Genomic DNA, 18,958 nt, shown 5'->3' with positions numbered 1-18,958 from the left:
CTCATGCAAGCTGTCCAACAGCTCCAAAATCAAGTTCTCGAGTTAACCCGTGATCAATACCGTAACCTGCACAATGACCCCATTGATGATGACGCAGAGGCTAGCCATCACCAACACCATCAAGCTATCCATATGCCCGTCTTTCTGCCCTCGACAACTCTATACACCCCTAGCCACCTATTTTTTGAGTTCATAATGTCTATACCCCTCCTTGAAAGATTCTGCCTCCCTGGCACCTTGGAACTTTATGATGGCACCACTGACCCCCAAGAGTACTTGATGATGTTCAACTCCTTAATATTATTAAGTGGAGGTACTAACCCGATCATGAATTATTAAACAGTTGCAAGAGGCTGAGATATTTTATGATTGATATGCAGTTGATGGTAAATACAAGGGAATGAGACATTAGAGTACCCAAAATATAACATTCATTCCATATATTCAATACATTTACAAGAGATCAAACCATGAGGTAGTATAAAAAAAAAAGTCAAACCATAGAACTAATAATGTTGCCAATGCTCAATGTCGACGATGGTTGCCGAACATGACAGGCCTAAGTTCATCAACGTCGTCTCGAAGTGGGTACTGGCTACTACTAGTATTAGCGGGGAAACTAGGAAGTGGGGTATTTTTTGAAAATTGATTTGGATTGAGTTGTGGATCAGGTTGAGGATGTGCATAATAGTTTGAAATTTCCTTCAATAAAGTTAGATAAACTTGTAGGCCACTAACCTGTTGTTGGAGAACAAAAATATGAGACATACAACTGTAAATAGGATCTTGAAGCCGAGCTAAAGCTTCAATAGTAAATGTAATTGTCACTATGCTGGGATCCAAAATATACATAAATTATTTTTTCTTTCTTTCTCAGTACATAACTTAACCTTAAGTACCGAATTCTAAACAAAACCCCCAGCAAATCATTAAAAATGCGAAATCGAAACATAATATGGTACATAATCAATTCACTTTATTTATAACATAAGAATCTGTACCATAGTTAACATTATATCCTTAATATTGAAATACATAAATACATGAAGATTCTATAATATTCTAACAAGACTAATCATCAATAAAGTATCAACTAAAACATATCCGAGTCAGCTCGCTGAATCCATCGGCCTGTTATCATGTGTCGTCATGTCTCAACCTGCTCCTTGCCTAAGCTGCAAGTCTAAACTGGAACGTTGAATGTTCCAGGGGCATAACCCATTAGGAGATGAAACTTCTAGTGAGTGTCTAAAAACATATATACAAATGCGATAACATGAACAACATTTGCCCTTAATGTAACTTCTCAAGCCCATCAGCCTGGCACGGAATTCTAGGCAAATCCCGAACCTCTACAAGATAAACTTAACGTTATTCCATCATTGCCCTAGGAGAATTACGGTTACACTTTGGGGGCGACATCTCATTCCCATGCACAAACATCAATATGACAATAACATCATGACATGCAATTATCACGACTTTTCATGCAATATGACAAAATAAATATTGCATTCATAACAACATGGATATATAAAAAAACATATCATGAATATGAGTTCTTGTGAGAAAACCATAGTTAGGATACGGAAACTCACATTTGCCCAAAAGATCATGACACCTCTAAAAGCGTGTATCGCCTCGATATGCGTGCCCGACCTCGAATCTCATGCCAACTCTCAAAAGTTGCATCAATCACATCGTCTCGATCACCTCAATCATCAAAATGATATTTAATTACTAAATATACTCAATATTCTATTTATTTCATTTTCCCTTCATTTTCTCTTATTTTTCCTTTCCAAAAATCCCAATAAATACCTCGGGACTATTTTCTCAGATCTAATTTCACAACAATTCATTATAGGCTATGAAATTCAAGGGAAAAATATTGGACTTACCCAGATGTTACGTTTTCAAGTAAAACGAGGTTCTTTGGTGCGAAAATCGATACATCGGGAATCCCAAATCCCAATCTTTTTGCACAAACCTCCACAAAATAATTTTCCTGACTTTTCCCGAGCCCCACGCTCCTGCACGTGCTAGGGCGACTGGTCGCACGTAAGGTGCAGCGCGTGATCGGCACGCGCTGGTTGTCTTCTCCGGCGATGGCCGTGTCGACGTTCTGGGCTGACTCCACCTTCTAATTCCTCTTGTCCAGTTGATCCAAATGGCATGTCTTGATGCCTGAAACAAGCACCGGAGGTGCCTCAACCAGGCGGCCAAAGCCTCAGCTTGGTCGTCCGCATCATTTTCCGGCGAGCTCTCGAACGGCCATCAAACCTCGACCAAAATGGCTCATTTTCTCCAGAAAGATTCCTCTCCTCATGGGCAACAAAAGTCCCTTAATTTGGAGGCTCAATTCGTTCATTAAAGCCCTCGATTTGAAGCTCTCTTTCTCTATCTTTTCGGCCTTCATGCAACCCCTATTTATAGGTATATTCGAAGCTTCAAATGCTCGAGATCGGCCAACACATGAGCCTTAGAACATCTACCTCCCTTAGATCTGCCTGGAACGAGCCTCACCCGACCAAAATCTCGAGTTGCAGGTGTGTGAAAATTCGGCCAACTTTCGGTCGCTTTTCTAGCCATCCCATTGGCTATTGTCGACCAAGCCCTTTACAAAAGATGCTCCCTGAGCAACCCTCGTGCCATCCCTATGGCCGATTTCAGTGATTTGATGGGTTGGTCGGCTATGGTTGTTTGGAGGTTTTCTTAAAATTACACTTTGGCTTCTCAAATTTTAGCTTTCTCCCTTTGGCCCATTTCACCAAGCCCCTCGACTTTTGATAATTTCCTATAAGTCCCTCTTGTCCTAAAACATTCATTTGACCTTTGAAGATTCCGAAAAATTCTCGTTTCGACCTCCCTCTAGCAATTTTAGAAAACTACACTTAGGCCCAAATATTTGTTTTGCCCCTAAACCTCTTCGTTTATTCTTGAAACCATTGAAGGGTTGTTCCTTATGAAAAACCAAAGCCCCCTCAAGCTTCCGTTGACTTCCCGGAAGTTGTCTATAACAATTTGGTATTGCAGCCTAATTGGCAGCTGTATTTTAGGTGTACCAAAAATTGTTCCCAATCCGATTTTTTTCGGCACCATAAATCCTATCTCAGGGTGCTCATTAATGCCATATCATTTTTCTTTGGCATCTCGGCTCCAGAGCATTCCCAACAATCGATTCAGTCATCTATACAGTAATAAATTACCGTTATACCCTTCATTTATCCTTAAATTTCATTTTTTGCCCCAAGATAAATTACTCTTGAGTCCTTTAGAATTTCTCAGGTATTACAGTAACGGCTGCCTTAGACCGGTCCCTTGTCGGAAGTCGGGCAAGAAGGATAGAGAGATTGCTGGCACCAAAAACTCTATGGATGGCAGAAAAATCAATAGCTCATTCCTCATGGTTGAAGTAAAGGGCAAAAAAGTACCGTAAGGTACATTAGGGCAAGACTATGCAGGCACCACATCGAGGTCAAGGTCTTGGCATGATGGATCTAGGTTCTAGTTGGATCTAATCGAATCATGTATGGGTCAGATCTAATTGGATGGGTCAGATCAGGTATGGGTCGAACCTAAATCAGGTTCGGTCGGGTTGGACCTAATCGAGTCAAATCAACCCAGATCTAATTTCAAACCCGGTAACAACAGGTAGAGGCGGCGTTGGTCGCGATGGCGGCCGGGAAGGCCAGTCGATGGTCAATGGTTGCGTGAAGGAACAGGCGCAGGCAGCGGCATGGCCGGATCTGGCCGGTGGAAGGCAGCAGCTGAAAAGAGGGTCAGCAGCGACCGATCTAATGATGGCAGCCGGTGGCGAGGGAGATCCGATACGTGACGACAGTAGTAGGAGGACTATGGGTCCGATCAGCAGTTGGATATGGTTGCAAGCAGAGGCGAGCAGCGACAACTGGTGGCCTTGATCGGTGGTCTCCCGATGGCGAGCAACGGCCACAAGAGGTGGCAATGGCCAGTGATCGCACGGCTGCTAGAGGGTAGTGGCAAAACTACAAGTGGCAGTCGGTGAGCTAGTGTGCAGGGGTGACTGGCAGCAGCGTGCACTCATGAAGGAAGAAAGAAGAAGAAGAAGGAGGAGAAAAAAGAGAAGAATAATTAAGAAAAATGAAAGAAGGAATAAGATATAAAAAAAATGGTGAAAAAAAATCATGATAAATGACGTTGTAGGAAATCAACAATAGAGAAGTGACATGTATAAGGATAACGATTGGATGACCTAGTAAAAAGCAAATTGAAAATTGATGACGTGGATATGAAAGTCGCAGGCTCATTGCCATGATGTGTGTACCAACTTAGATGAGAGCTCGAGTTGAGACTCGTGGCCCATGGACTGAGTTATGTGGTTAGTGGCTTTGAAAGAGAAATTAAAAAGGCATGCGTACTTGTCTACGGGTTGATGAGCATAGTCAGCCCAAGGGTTCTGATTTTGAGATGCGCGATGGCATTCTCAAGTTTTGAATAGGATATATGTGCTAGAGGTCTTGTGAATAAGAGATGATTATAGACGGTATAGTTGTCCTAGAGATGAAATCGCTTGTAAAGAGCTGCAACATGATTATTTGAAATAAAGTAATGAGGTAGGATCTTCCCCAGTTATTTGATCAGTCAAGTGCTAATATCGAGGATGAAATTCTGAGATTTAGAATGTATGACAAATTTTGAGGACAATTTTTGTAAGAAAATGAGAATGTAATATCCCAATTTTTTTAAAATGGTTCAAGAGTAATTTTAACGTGCGTTATAGGTGAAATTATTAAAAGAATAAGGACTTAAGTATAATTTCTTACAGTTATCAATACTAAATTGACTGCAGGGAATATCTCAGAGTGTAAATATCTAAGGAAATTGGTATGGTCTCGATGAGTGTTTTGAGATAGAATTTATAGTATTAAAATAAATTGGAATCGAGACAATTTTTGGTACAGTTAAAACATAGCTTCGATTCAGGCTGAAAAATCGAATTATTATAGGAGACTTCCGGGAAGTCAACGGAACACTAAGGGGACTTTGATTTTTCATAAGGATTAACCTTGAAGTGGTTTCAAGATGAAACTATAACCCGATAAGGACACTGGGGCGAAATTATTCGTATAGAGTAAGTCTTGAGTTATTAATTTTGCATTCTCAATGTCTAATGCAAATTAATTGGACGTTAGAGGGTGTATTTGTAATTTGAGAAATTTCTAAGTGTAAATAAGATGAATTATGGGGATCAAATGTGTAAAATATATATATATATATGTATATTCATGCACATATGCGTGGGGAGTAGCATGTTGGAATTGGCTTTTCCTTTGAGAGCAATTAGCATTGAAAGACTTCATAGAGATAGAAAGATTGGTTGGGGGTGGTTGGCCAAGGCAAGTGAAGGATGATTTCTCTATAAATAGAATGCAAAATAAAGAAGAAATGGAAGCAAAGGGAGGAGAGAGAGAGATGGTCGAATTCGGCCATGGTATAGCAACTTCAAGTTGTTGTTGCAGTGGCCAAGCATGGTCGAGATCAGAGAGAGGGAGAGTTTGCACGAGGAGTTTTTGTTGATGGCAAGATGCGATCGATGAGAGAAATATTTTAAGATTTTTATTAAAATTTTTAAAAATAAAATTGTATAAGTTATTTTTCTTTATATATAAGGTAACAAATAAATAATTTTAATTAAAAAATTACGTTACTTCTTCTTTTTAGTGGGTTGTTAAATAAATTTAATAAATATAATAAAAAAATATTTTTATTTTTATTTTTTTAAAATTTATATTATAATTAAATAATATTTATTAAAATAAAATTATATTAAAATAAAATTAAAATATTTTATGAATTAAGATATGACATGGGAGGGGACTGTGTCTGTGGGGGCACAAAAGCATATTGCTTTTCCAAAGACAATAGTGAAAGCAGTGCGTGTCGTCTTAAAAAGTCAAAACATCCCATCACATCTATATCATTTACCTATTATTTTTTAATAAAATATTATTTATTTATTAAAATATAAATATAAAATATAAAAAATATTTTAAATTTTTATTATTTTTAATATGTTTACTAAATTTATCTCACGATCTTTTAAAAAAAAATTATGTGATTTTTTATCTGATATTTTCTAAATATGTTTATCCATCGTTTCTTTATATAAGCATATCTTAAATCTTATAGATAAAAAATATCTTAGTTCATTAAACATTTCAATTTTATCTTGATATAATCTTATTTTAACAAATATTATCTAATTACAATATGAATTTAAAAAAAATATTTTAAATAAAAATATTTTTTATTAAATTTATTTAACAACCCACTAAAAAGAAGAAGTAACGTAATTTTTTATTTAAAATTATTTATTTGTTACCTTAGATATAAAGAAAAATAACTCATACAATTTTATTTTTAAAAATTTTAATAAAAATCTTAAAATATTTCTCTTCATAACTTAATTTGAAAAATATCTTAAAATCGCTTCCAAGTCTAGCTCCATGAAGACCCATTCTTCTTCTCCACACGGCTCGCATTTGAACAAACTTTCATCCTTTTCAATTGATAAGAAAATTTGCGTCCTCAACACAACAACATTGTCTGAGAGTTGTACATCGAAACGACTTTGGCTACGCCCTTACTCACCTAGTCATATTTGTTGTTGGCACCAGAAGAATTCATTGCAAGGGCTTTCTCAGCCATGGGCAGAACACCTACATTGTCCTTAGAAGAATCAAGGAAAATAGAGCAATCAGAACTCGGCACCCGACATAAGTTTTGGATTCACACATTGACTTGCCCTAATGAATTTAGTCGGCGGGACTCGACATTAGACCAAGCGACGAGCCCATCGCCAACGAATCACTCTCCCTTAGACTCATCGAAACCCCCCATTTTTTACAAAAATAAAAAGCCAAAAATGTTAGAGAAATTACCTTAAAGAAGAAGAAAGTTGAAGGAATCAAACATGAACAAAACTCAACCACCACCGAAAAAGCTTGACCTCAATTGGAATCGAAGCACAAGGAAAACACAAAAGACTCATGAAGAAGCAGGAGTTCGAAGATGAAAACAAACACAAAAGGTGGGACGTGAAACAAGAAGGAAACCTTTATAGGTATTGTATGACACATTCGACGGTTGGAGTCCATTCGTTACATAACAAACACTGGGATCGTGCCACCTGTAGCTCACTGAAGGCAGAAGGGCGTTTCTCCACTTGCAACATGCCGCCTTGTCCCTTAAGCCCAACGCCTTGAATCTCGAGAACATGCATGCTATATCAGAATATTAAATGCGATTAGGCTTTACACAAGCTTTTCAAAAAAATTAATAAACGCCTAAAAAACCCGCCACCTTGAGCGTGTCGACTTATAAGTTCCATCGGCATTCAATGCAACATTTAATGAAGGTCCCATTGGCACCACACATTCGTCAAAAAGTCTCGTCGGCGCCAGATATTTCCTTCCCATCTCGTTGCAACACTCAAGGCCAAGTTGCATGTCAGGAAACCATTTTTTTTTCCTCTATATAAGTCAGTCTGCTCACATGACAAAGTATGTTCTTTGGAGTCCATTGACACTCTGCCAGTTAAATCTCTTACTCACTTTATCATTAGAGTATTTGCAGGTGCAGCCACTCTCCTACTCCGTTCACCGGAACTAGCTCCGACGTTATTAGAATTTTCATGTTCAACAATCCTTTAGACCAGAAAGAATAACACATACTTGCATTTGAATGATCTCTATTATTGAGGACTAGAGATGTGGTTATATGTAAAAAAAGAAAAAAATATTAGGTCTCATTTGATAATAAATAAATTTATTGCCTGTATCTCAACAAGTTATTATATTAAATAATAAAATTATTAATTTATAAAAATAACACTAATACAAAAATTAAATGATATTTTATATGTTTTTACTTATTAAATAAAAGTTGATAACTATCCAGATAAATCAAATGATTAAAGTAGCAAATATGTTTTCTAAAACCACGATCCACTCGGATCCAAACAGAGTCATATTTGCATTTGGCTATGGTTAAAACTTAATTAACTATTAAGGAGATAAGTACGCGATTTTCTCAGTTATCTTCCCCTCTTTCTCTCTGGAGGTGGTTGTTGTTGTTGTTATGTTTTTCTGATCTCTCCGCAGCAATCCATCAGGAACCAGAACCAGCCGCAGCCAAAAATCAACAATGGGACTTCGATCTCTCTTCCGAAGGAAGAAGAAGCGCGGCGGCTCTTTGCCGGCCGCATCCCCGGCGGCGTCCCTGTCGTCTTCGCGAGACGGCCGTGCCGAGATCGAGGAAGAACTGAAGCACGTCTTCAACAAATTCGACGTCAATGGCGACGGCAAGATCTCCTCATCGGAGCTCGGCTCCATCCTCGGCAGCATCGGCCACACGGCCACCGACGCCGAGCTCGAGGCGATGATCAGAGCGGTGGACGCCGATGGCGACGGTTTCATCGACTTCGACGAGTTCGTTGCGCTCAACACGAACGACGTTGATTCCGACGAGGTTTTGGAGAATCTGAAGGAGGCCTTCTCCGTCTTCGACATCGACAAGAACGGCTCCATCTCGGCTGACGAGTTGCAGAACGTGTTCAGGAGTCTCGGCGAGGACTGCTCCATCTCCGAGTGCCGGAAAATGATCGACGGCGCCGATTCCAATGGCGATGGTTTGATTAGTTTTGAGGAGTTTAAGACGATGATGATCAGAGGCTCGCGCTTCTCAACGACAGAAAGTTGATGGATCACGCACATTGCAAATTCACATTTAATCGCTTTTGTTTTGACTCTGAGAGGTCGGTTTTCTTTCTATTTTTGTCCCTTTAGTTCCATTCTTCGTTTTTCTCCATTGATAGGTTTCCAGTAGAGGGATACAGAGTGCCGGTGCATGCATCCGAAGGAAGAATTGCCAATAAATAATTATTTGTCCATGTTTTTTTTTGTGAAGAGTTGAAGAGAAGGGATAGTATTTTTTTCTTTTAATGCAATTTTAGTTTATTTATGAGAATCGACTTCAACCAATGAGACTAGAAGTTTCGTTTTTCGTTGCTTTTCTTTTGGTTTAATTATGATTTTGAGTTTGCAACATTATTCTGTGTGCAGAGGAGCTCCCTTTAGTAGAAAATTTCCCAGTAGGTCTGAGTCATAGGCGCGGTTGGTAGCCCTTGAAAAATTCTCCGTCAGTTCTGGCAACAGTTTTTTAAAAGTAACGTGCTGCTTAACATAAATAAAGATATAAAGGAGTTGAAAACATGACGGGCCGGAGGATAACAAACTCCTTATAAGTTGAGTATGTACCCGGTCTTGCCTTTTTGGAGTTTGGTCGTTTTTCCGCCATAAATATCTTTAGGTTCAAGGAAACATTCCTGCGTGGGTTTCTGGCAGCTCCATATACTTTTTATAAACATTTAAATATATGATAAGTGCGCAATATTTTAATCAATATTATCTTTACTTCTTTTAAAATTTTGAAAATATCAAGAACCTTATCAAATATGTTGAATTTTTATTTTCTGAAATTTTTTCTGTATTTTTTTGTTGTTTGGCTGTAATTTAAAAATGTTGTTGAAAAACTATTTTTTTTATTTGATACTTAAAAAATTACAATATTTTTTTTCTTTATCATCAAATCTATAATATAAAGATGATAAAATATAATAAACATGGAATAATAATAACAATAAACCATTTCTAGTGTTGTTATCATTCTATCAGACATAAAACTATTTTTTTATTTGATACTTAAAAAATTACAATATTTTTTTTCTTTATCATCAAATCTATAATATAAAGATGATAAAATATAATAAATATGGAATAATAATAACAATAAACCATTTCTAGTGTTGTTATCATTCTATCAGACATAGGGCCAAATAACAGATGGTGGCTCATGAGAAGTAAAGCGAAATAATGACGGAAGTGAATATTAAGAGAGGCAGAACTCGACGAAAATGAGTATGACAACGTAAATGGAGATTGATAAAGCGTGATAAAAATTGAGAGAGAATGAGAAAATATTATTTTTTTATAAAAATGTGATTTTTATTTTTAATATATAAAATTATTTTCTTAAAAGATGCATCATTTTAACACTTGATTTTTCATTGATCCAAATAACTTACCTTTAGTTTTCTTATTTTCTTGACAGAAGAAAATAAAAAATATTAATTTTCAGATAAACGTTTTTCTCACGGTGTAAGCAAATAAATTTTTGAAAACTAAATGTATAATTATTAGGATTTTTGAAAACTGAATAACAAAATTAGTCTTGAGAAAATGGCATCAAAAGGAATGTATTATTGATTGAAGCTCTCAAATTTAAGCCATCTACAAAGAGTATGAAGGAAGGAGGTTGGAGTTGGCTCATGATTTAAATGTAACACTTTATTATGCCAAATCCAAACAGTTGGATTAACAAATTAGTGAGTGGGATAATGGGTGCAGATGATGACACGTTATTTCCCAAATTATTAATAATAATAATAATAATAATTGTGTATAATGCTAACACATCGATTGAAGTGATATCAATGCATGAATTTAAATTAAAATATTTATAATTAAATTGTACAAATAAATAATAATAATATTTTTAATAATGTTTTACTTTGCTATTTTGCGCCTCAAAATCCACGATCTGCCGTTAGGGCTTACACTGTTAATCAGGCTCTCCCTCTCCCTCTCTCACATAAATGGGGGAAGAGAAAGAAGTGAAGAAGCAGGAGGAAGAAGAAGATGGAGGAGAGAGAACAACTATGAAGCCGTGGGAGCAGCACGGCGGCGTCATCACCATCCCTCGCTTCGATTACAACGCCCCCTCTTCCCTTCTCCATCACTCTCATTCCGGCTTTCTCATCACCTGCCCCATCAGTAAGCCCCCCCCCCCCCTCTCTCTCTCTCTCTCTCCCCTCTTGAATCTTTCCATATTCAGTCTGTATGATTTTATGTTCTCGTTTGCAGTTTTTGGTTCTTGCCTTTTGTTTTTTCATATGCAATACATATCACAATCTTACAAAACTGCTTGTAGGAAAAGTAGAAATCGACTCTGTATGTTTTTCAATTTCCACGAATTATGGATGAATCAATTTGTATCAACACAACACCCTTTCTTCAGTACGACGGGCCCTCTTTTTTCCTTGAATTTTAGCTAACGGCCCTTTTGTCGGTGCTCCTATTTTTAGCTTATTCTTTGTTTTCTTTTTGATTACTTTGGAAATTGAAATTGGAAATGCTTTTAGGTTGCTTGTTTTTGTTTTTTAAAAAAAATGATTTTTTTTTTAAAATAAAGAACTTCAAAAGGTGGTTACAAATTTCCATCATTTAAACTGAAAATGAAAACTGAACTAAAAAGAAATTCAAAACTGAAAAACAGAAACCAAAAAAACTGGAAGCTTTGTCAGATGCCCCCTAAAATTTAAGCTTGCAGCTGTTGCTACTCTATCTAACTTCTCATGTGTATCTTTCTTCATTTGTTGAATTGTATAACCCACTTGTTTTTGGGAATGCCTCATATTCTATTATCTCTCATAAAGTTGTGAACATAACCAAGATTATCTCAACTGCTCTGCCATCCCCTGTAAGTAGAACAGTCCAATTTTAGAAATTAAAGAAACACGAAAATGTCATAAAGTATGCATAAACCTTAATGTTTGTGTTATGTAGTTGAGTGTTGATAAGGTGCATTAGTTGAAATATAGAGGACATACAGACTTCTAGGTTATGTACACGACGTCTGCTCTTTAGCCTAAAACACTAGCAACTATGACCTCCAAAAATCTTTTTCTCTAAGCTGCAATGCCTTTTCCATTAGTTTGTTTATACTATGCATGAGTTTTAGTGATTATATACTTCTTCAATCATATTCAATTACATGTTAGCTGTTATGCTCATTGTTTGTATGTTTAAGCATGCAAAATCCTTTTGATGGATAATGTGGCATACTAATAGTGTTTTACTCTATGTTAATTCTTGCTTGCATGATGCTACTACTTGTTCTACCATGCACTGAGGTCTGAAAACTTCTTTGTTTTTCTCAGAGAGGGAAAAAAGTGCCACAAAAGAAGCCATATCTATTCTTGAGAAGGTTTGGGATCTTTATTCATTTTACATTTCTCAAAGTTGATTTTTGGTTGTCTTAGCAATGGATGAAACAATTGGGAAGTTTTTAGACAACAAAAATATTAATAAAATATAATTTTTGAGAAATATACTTCAATATTGAATTGAATAAAGGCCTAACTTGATGATTTAGTGAATAAAGGCCTAAAATATAATGTTATCATATTGTTTCACAAGAGTCCAAGTCATAGCAACTTGATTGGAAGATTTTCATAATTTTTTGAATAGATTGGAAGATTTCATTTATCATCTTTTACTCCTTTTATATTGATGATTTCTGAGAGAGTAGATTCATTCTGGGAACTTAATATTGGATTCCGAATGTGGCTGGTTGGAGGTGAGTTGGATGGTTGATAACCTTTTGGGAATTATGAGGCATTGAGGTGGTGTAGGAAGAGGTGGATTGGGTGAAGTATAAGTACAGAAAGAGAATGGAAATAATCAAGTGTTGGAGTTACGAGGTGATTGGACATGAGGCTAAGTCACTGCTTGTTCATGCAAATACTTGGATAGGTAACCACCTCTGTGATAGAACTATTACTCAATTGATTGAACTTTAACTCAAAATCAGTAGGAATTCCTCAATTACAGTAGCTTCAACAATGGATGTAGCAAAACAAGGAAAGAAAACAAAATAGGCCTATTCGAGAGGGCCTCTCTCTCCCACGACTTCTCCAACAGAATTTTCCACCCCTCTCTCTCTTTCTCTCCTCCCTTATATACCTACTCCTCCCACTCGTTCCAGCCACATGCTAGATTATTCTCTTCTAACTAACTTGTGACTTTTTTAGCCTTGGGTCATTTTACTTGGTTGCCCCCTGTGGTCCCCCACCCCTTTCCCCTCCTTCTTTCTCCTCTGATACGTTTGTTTAATGGGAGCCCTAACAACTCTGATGAGCTCACTATGACAGTGGTGAAATGCCTGCAATTAGTAGTAGTGGAGTCAAAATTTTCTTGAAGAGGAATTCTTCATATATTTTCTCAAGTGACATCCTATAATATGGTGAATCTCTTTAATGTAAAATGTTAGTGATCATGGTCATTTTTCTGTTGCAGTATGTTGGGTTCTCTAGTAGTTGCAGTTCTGAGAATTTTGACAGCTGTGACGCCAATATTGTTGCTAAGAGAAGGAAGTTATGTTTGGGGGCAGTAGATGGGGGATGTCCCAGCAACATTGAGAGCAGTGTTGCTGATAGAACAGAAGGCACTAATAGTAATTTTGTGAACACTTGGAATTGAATTTATAATGTTACTTCCACTGATATTTGGTAGCCTATGGAATCTAAATTTCTTAGAATTAACTAACATATATTTCCTGATAGCAGGTAAGGTTGTAGAAAATTCTTGTTTGTCCTCCCCAACTGCAGGCAAAATTGTTGAAAAGTGCCCTATTCTTTCCCTAGTTAAGCTGACAGGAAGTGGCTTGCTTCTCTTCACTCTCCCTGGAAATGATTCTCCCAATGTAGTTAATGTTCTTTCCAATGTTATTCAGTCTTTGGAGTCTGGGACTCTTAGAACACCACTGTAAGTTGCTTACTTGCCTTAATTGCTTTAATGTTGTTAATTCTTCCTTTCTTCTTTTCCTTGTATTGTTTTATCTTCTATAATCTTTTGATACAAGTTTACAAAGCTATAACCGGGTTATGCGCTATAGTGTTGAAGTTTCTTAGAGTCGAGGTAGGGCCTGCCCTTAATGGAGTCTTGCGGCATGCTTGACCACTCTTTTTTCTATAATAATTGTTTTAAGGGAGCCATTCTGGTTTCTCTTTTTCTATGGTTGGGAGGATGCTCCTTTTTCCTTATATTCCTGTTTGCTTTTTTTGGTTGATATTGATTTGTGAGTAATGATTTGGTTGTTTTTTTGTTCCTTTCTAGAAAAGTTTTGCCCCCTCTTTCCTGCGTCTTTTCCTTTGCTTAGATACTATTCCTGTGACTAAATCTGAAATCGCTTGACGTAGTGGAGTTGTATGTTAAAATATTCCTTGGTGACCCTAGCGGCCTTTTGATCTGCTTACCTAATAACTACCAGCTATTGTATTTTTGGTGTAGTTGGTGTCATCGCATTTTTCCCATTCAAGCTACTTGTTGTTTGATTGAGGAGGAACTTTCTGCAGTTGTGACGAAACTTGTTCTTCAGTTTGTAAATGATAGAAGGAATGAACTTCAACAACCTATAAAGGTATGAATTGATTATGTTGTTACTATTTTCTTCAGGTTTATCTTATGCATCCACGGTTGAAGAGAGAATTTCCGATAGAATTTATAGCAATGGAAATTAATTCTTGATTGTGTGAAATTTGAATGGTTAGTTAGGTTGAAAAACTAATAAATAAAATTGTAACATAAACATAACACAAAAATGTCAAAGATGCAAGTAACTTAACCTGAAGCTAAGAAACTGGTTGGGATGCCAACTTAATGACTTGCACTATATTTCTTTTAAGTTTCTTTATTTGTAAGCTTCTCGCATTTAATTTTAATGGATGAACTCAAAAAGATATATACATACATACGTGCATAAAAGTAATGTCTGTCCCTAAAACTTTGCTCTCTTCTAAATAATGCTCACGTGGTATTCAATATGCTCTTTTATTTTTGGAATACCATGCAAGTGGCCTGTTATAACATTCATTTGTAGTTCCAGATGCTTGCTATGAGATCATTGTCAACTGTCCTGTTATTTGCTTTTATGTTTGTTTAAACTTAAGGTACAGCTTATTTATTGCAGTCGTTTTTGTACTTTTTTAAATTTGTTTTATGTAGTTTTTGTCTTTGCAAATGATTGGAATTTTATTTGTTTTGCAAATGAATGTGGCATTGTAGTTTGCAGTTGGGTTCAATAGAAGAGGGGTTGAGGAGGCAGAGATTAAGAATTCAAGAAGTACCTCAAAAGAACATGAAAGAATGGCATTATTAGATCGCAACAAATGCTTTAGTGTCGTGGCTGCTGCAGTCAAAAATGCTGTATCAGATTCGGTTGTGGATCTGAAATCTCCCGAGGTACAAAGCCCAAACCAACTAAATCCTGAACTGATTTCTTTCATTTATGGTTTCCTTCTCTTCTCTTGATGAAATATTGAATTTACAGCTAGCAGTTCTTGTGGAACTGCTTCCCCTCTCGGGCTTGCCCAATGGGTCATCGTTAGTAGCAGCCATCTCAGTTTTACCGCACGACTTGGTTACTACGAAGCCACGACTATGTATTAAAGCACTGGTTTCTGACACAAAGGCAGCAGCAAAGGGTGGGAAAAACCAATGAAGTTTCGATGTTTCACAGCACTGGTTTCTGGCAGGTCTTGATTCGAGGGAGGTGGAAGGGCTGCTGCTTCCGCGGTCATGGGTTCTGCATGCTTAACAGACTGCACCGATCTTGTACTTTCTTTCATCTTTTTATTCCATCTTTTCTTTCATTGTTGGCAGTAGCGGGGCCCTTATTGGATGCTCTGATTGTGCTGAATTTTGTGGTTAAGGAGAAGATGAAGTCAACTGTTATCTGTAGGGCCTGATGGTATTATTCATTTGGGTTTGCAATCCATTGTTAATGTTACCTGTATGCTTCAATTGATTTGATGCTATCGCATTTTGTCTATGAGAAATATGAACGAAACTTCATGCTAGCTTAGTTTTAGTGTGGTATTATCATAAATACCGATGGTGGAGTGAAGTGGCTCACAAGAGTTGTGTCGAGTCGACTTGTCGACTCGTGTCGAGCATAAGCAAATGAACGCGAGCATCATTGACTAGACTACCACCCTAAGGCGAATAGATATATCTTTCGTAGATGGAATGGAATGTCAAAAATTAATGCCTGGGAGGAGAAACTCTTGAATCCGAAGTGGTTTGAGTTCAGTTTTAACACTTACTGACCATGCTAGCTAGCTAGCTTTGTGGTCCCCCATTGCTCTCAGATATTAATAATTCATCTTCTAGATCATCATCTTGTCCTTTGACTCAGTGGCATGGTGCCGTGCTGGCTGTATTCATTTGGTTGGAACAAACTGACCATCTTCTATGTTAGAACAGATTGACAGGCGGCTGCAGCTAGCATAGAGACTTCAAAAGTTAGATTTTGCAAAAGCTAGCATGCATGCACGTTCCAGATGAAGTCGTCGACATGCAATTGTATTGTATTGTATTATAATGGCGTACCTCGTAGTATCCAATCAGAGTTTTGTTCTTCGGAGTGGCGATGGAGTTGGAGTCATACTCATGTTCATTATTATAGTTCTGGACGGCTTTTCTCCTCGATGATCGATATAACTTGACCAGCCAAGGGTACCGGTTCTTGTGTCCATTTGAAGACGAAGCCTGCTGCTGCTGCTGCTTCTTCACGCGATATTCAAAATCGCTGGCGATCTCCATCTGTTCACTCGACGTTGATCGCCTGCATCTTAGCTTCGGGCTGCTCGTGTGCTTGGGCCGTTGCTTCGGCTCGCTCTTCGACCTCGATTTGGCATTGGAAGATTCTGTGTTGGCCATGAAATTAGGCAGCCACAGGTTCTGAGCGTCTACGTGCTCGCCAAATTGACTGTTGCTGGCCCTAGAGCTTGTCCCGCTGGAAGCCGATGATGGATGATCGGGAAACGTCAGAAGCCGATGTGCGCGCTTTGAGATCGAAAGCCTCCCAGCAAAATGGCCGAGATCATGCTCCCTTCTTCCAATCTCAATCTGCGGGTGCGGCGGCCGATCTATAAACCTACTTCTGCTCTTGAAATCTGCCTGCGTTTTGCTGCTATTGGCATCTCCCCTCTCCTGTTCATTCCCATTGAAATGAACAAAACATTATAGAATTTGATGAGGAACTTAATAGTTTCTTAAAAGAATCGATGATCCGAAACCAATTAAACTGGCTTACCGTAGCGTATTCTTTTTTGTGATGTTGATGAACTAGACCTGATCTGTCATGATGAGTAGTTATACGCCGTTTACAATCAAGCTGGGCATCCAGATGATGATAGTGATGATCGGCCATTTGGATTCTTTGGACCCGAGCCCTAACTTGAATCGATAACAAAGCATGCATGCCCCGTAGAGTAGCAGTTGTTGTCTTTCTCACCAGGTAACCCCTTACCACTGCTTGCAATTTCACCAGTCCTCTCAAAGCCAACAATGCTCTTCTCGCCTGCAAATTCTAATCACATGATCATCTCTCTTCGCCTAAAATAAAATCAAAAGAAACTTGTTTTGGCCGCAACGTAAGGTTACATCGATCCACAATTGCACAACAACAACAAGAGTCAATCTATCTATCTATATATATCTAGTTTCATATCCCTTGTGAAACTTGTAATTGAAGAACTATATATATATAATCTAGAAGGAGAGGATGAGAGAGGTCACTAAATTTTGCAAGGAGAAGAACAAAGTACCAAATAGCAGCGGAAGGCGGCTTGAATTTTGGTGGCAGCAGCATTTTCAGTTGGTCCTCTTGCTCTTGCAGGTTTGCAGGCTATGACAGTTTTGATGGCTTCTTGAGCCGCCGCTACTGGAATATGATGATAATATTCCACGGCGGCTTCCCTTTCCTGCTCCTTCCCAAATTCGGGCAAGGCGTTTGCGACTATCTGGTCGACGAGGTATGAATCGAAGCCTCTGCTACTTCTCCGGCCGCCGGAATCTGCGCTTGACGATCTTGCGAAGCTCCATCTTCTCTTCTGTTTGGAAGTAGTTTGGGGGGGTGCTGGTGCTAGGGTTGCGGCAGGAAATGAGGAAGTAGTTTCTTGCTTCTCGTCTTTCTCCTCTTTCGATCTGCCCATCAACAGGTGCCTGATAATCCATTTGCTTGCTTTCCCCATCTTCTTTTGCGCCTCCGAATGCTTTATTGCTCTCCTCCCAAGTCTCTTAAAAATCAAAGAGAGAGAAGCATGCAGTTTATACTAGCTAGCTAGAAGCCTAGAACGAGGCACGTAGTACGTCATCTCTCTCTCTCTCTCTCTCTCTCTATCTTACTATAATCTCTTGTCACCTTTTTTGAATATTTACCTCTATATATGTGCTTGTTATTTTGACACTTCATTTGACTTGGTGCAATGTTCAAATGGACCCCCACCCCAGGAGGAAACTCATCTTTCCAAGTGGGTTTTAATATTTGGGTCACGTGTCATTGTTTATAGGACAAGGCCTGCAATACTCATTTGCTTGTGCCATTTGCCACTTTTATGAGGATTGATAGAACATATATTCGTTAAGGTTTCCCCAAGTCTTGGCGGATAGTACCAATTTCTTTTTGCTTGTTTTTATTGCTTTCTCAAGTCTCTCGATCCGCAGCCACCAGGGCTCACCAGCTGGATGCTTTCTAGCCCTCTCAAGTCTACCGTAAAACAACAGTTTAAATTAGTGACTCTTAGGATTCTCAACAACCCGAATCCGATTTGAAGGCCAGACTCGATCCAAGTACTCGATAAATCCTATATCCACATTAGTTCCTTTTGATGGGAACCGTGATAAAATAATTTTAGTTTGTTATAGAAGGAAACCTCACTCCGGCATGGATATGGGTGTGGTTCATGTGGGTCGACTAGGCGGGCTTATTTTAACTTAGCCAAATACCAATAAGAACATTTTTTTAACACCCAGACGGCCAGACTCATATTTGCATCAGATATATATTTTTTTCTTTTTCTTTTTTTTTTTTTCAAATTGTATACCCATTTATTTTGATTTAATTACGAGAATCCATTATCTGCTCATTTAAATTAATTACATCCAGGTAGTGTGGAGGTAGTTAACATTAATAGAAGCTATTGAATTTGGAATAATTTTATCGGAAGAATATCTGCGCTTAATTATTAGAATATTTAAAAAAAAATTCATCCCAAAAAGAAAATATGTTATAC

General features: G+C 37.9%; 3 protein-coding genes across 6 annotated transcripts; 2 read left to right on the top strand and 1 right to left on the bottom strand.

Moving 5' to 3' along the window:
* Positions 1 to 8,049: 8,049 nt before the first annotated feature.
* LOC127797992 (probable calcium-binding protein CML25) lies at positions 8,050 to 9,091 on the top strand. Its single transcript, XM_052331253.1, has one exon. It carries the CDS (start codon positions 8,188 to 8,190, stop codon positions 8,740 to 8,742), a length of 555 nt encoding a protein of 184 aa, XP_052187213.1. The 5' UTR covers positions 8,050 to 8,187; the 3' UTR covers positions 8,743 to 9,091.
* A 1,554-nt stretch (positions 9,092 to 10,645) lies between these two features.
* Positions 10,646 to 15,739, top strand: LOC127798192 (uncharacterized). 2 transcript variants are annotated; one of them, XM_052331572.1, is made up of 7 exons: positions 10,646 to 10,874; positions 12,041 to 12,087; positions 13,179 to 13,326; positions 13,448 to 13,646; positions 14,172 to 14,301; positions 14,946 to 15,122; positions 15,211 to 15,739. In XM_052331572.1, exons 1-7 carry the CDS (start codon positions 10,697 to 10,699, stop codon positions 15,379 to 15,381), a joined length of 1,050 nt encoding a protein of 349 aa, XP_052187532.1. In that variant the 5' UTR covers positions 10,646 to 10,696; the 3' UTR covers positions 15,382 to 15,739. The 2 variants fall into 2 exon arrangements, with proteins under 2 accessions (XP_052187532.1, XP_052187531.1); XM_052331571.1 differs by having other exon boundaries at positions 10,647 to 10,874; positions 13,179 to 13,335.
* Positions 15,740 to 15,931: 192 nt separating this feature from the next.
* Positions 15,932 to 18,047, bottom strand: LOC127798191 (protein IQ-DOMAIN 19-like). 3 transcript variants are annotated; one of them, XM_052331568.1, is made up of 4 exons: positions 17,492 to 18,047; positions 16,978 to 17,244; positions 16,272 to 16,874; positions 15,932 to 16,163 (listed from the first exon to the last, which is right to left on the bottom strand). In XM_052331568.1, the coding sequence occupies exons 1-4, from the start codon at positions 17,915 to 17,917 to the stop codon at positions 16,137 to 16,139; spliced, it is 1,323 nt and encodes a 440-aa protein (XP_052187528.1). In that variant the 5' UTR covers positions 17,918 to 18,047; the 3' UTR covers positions 15,932 to 16,136. The 3 variants fall into 3 exon arrangements, with proteins under 3 accessions (XP_052187528.1, XP_052187529.1, XP_052187527.1); XM_052331569.1 differs by having other exon boundaries at positions 15,932 to 16,157; XM_052331567.1 differs by having other exon boundaries at positions 15,932 to 16,874.
* Positions 18,048 to 18,958: the final 911 nt, after the last annotated feature.

The sequence above is a fragment of the Diospyros lotus genome, chromosome 3 (genome assembly GCF_014633365.1).
Source record: "Diospyros lotus cultivar Yz01 chromosome 3, ASM1463336v1, whole genome shotgun sequence".
Classification (NCBI taxonomy): Eukaryota; Viridiplantae; Streptophyta; class Magnoliopsida; order Ericales; family Ebenaceae; genus Diospyros; species Diospyros lotus.
Note: the sequence above shows the minus strand (reverse complement) of the source record. Positions and strands in the feature narration are given on the sequence as shown.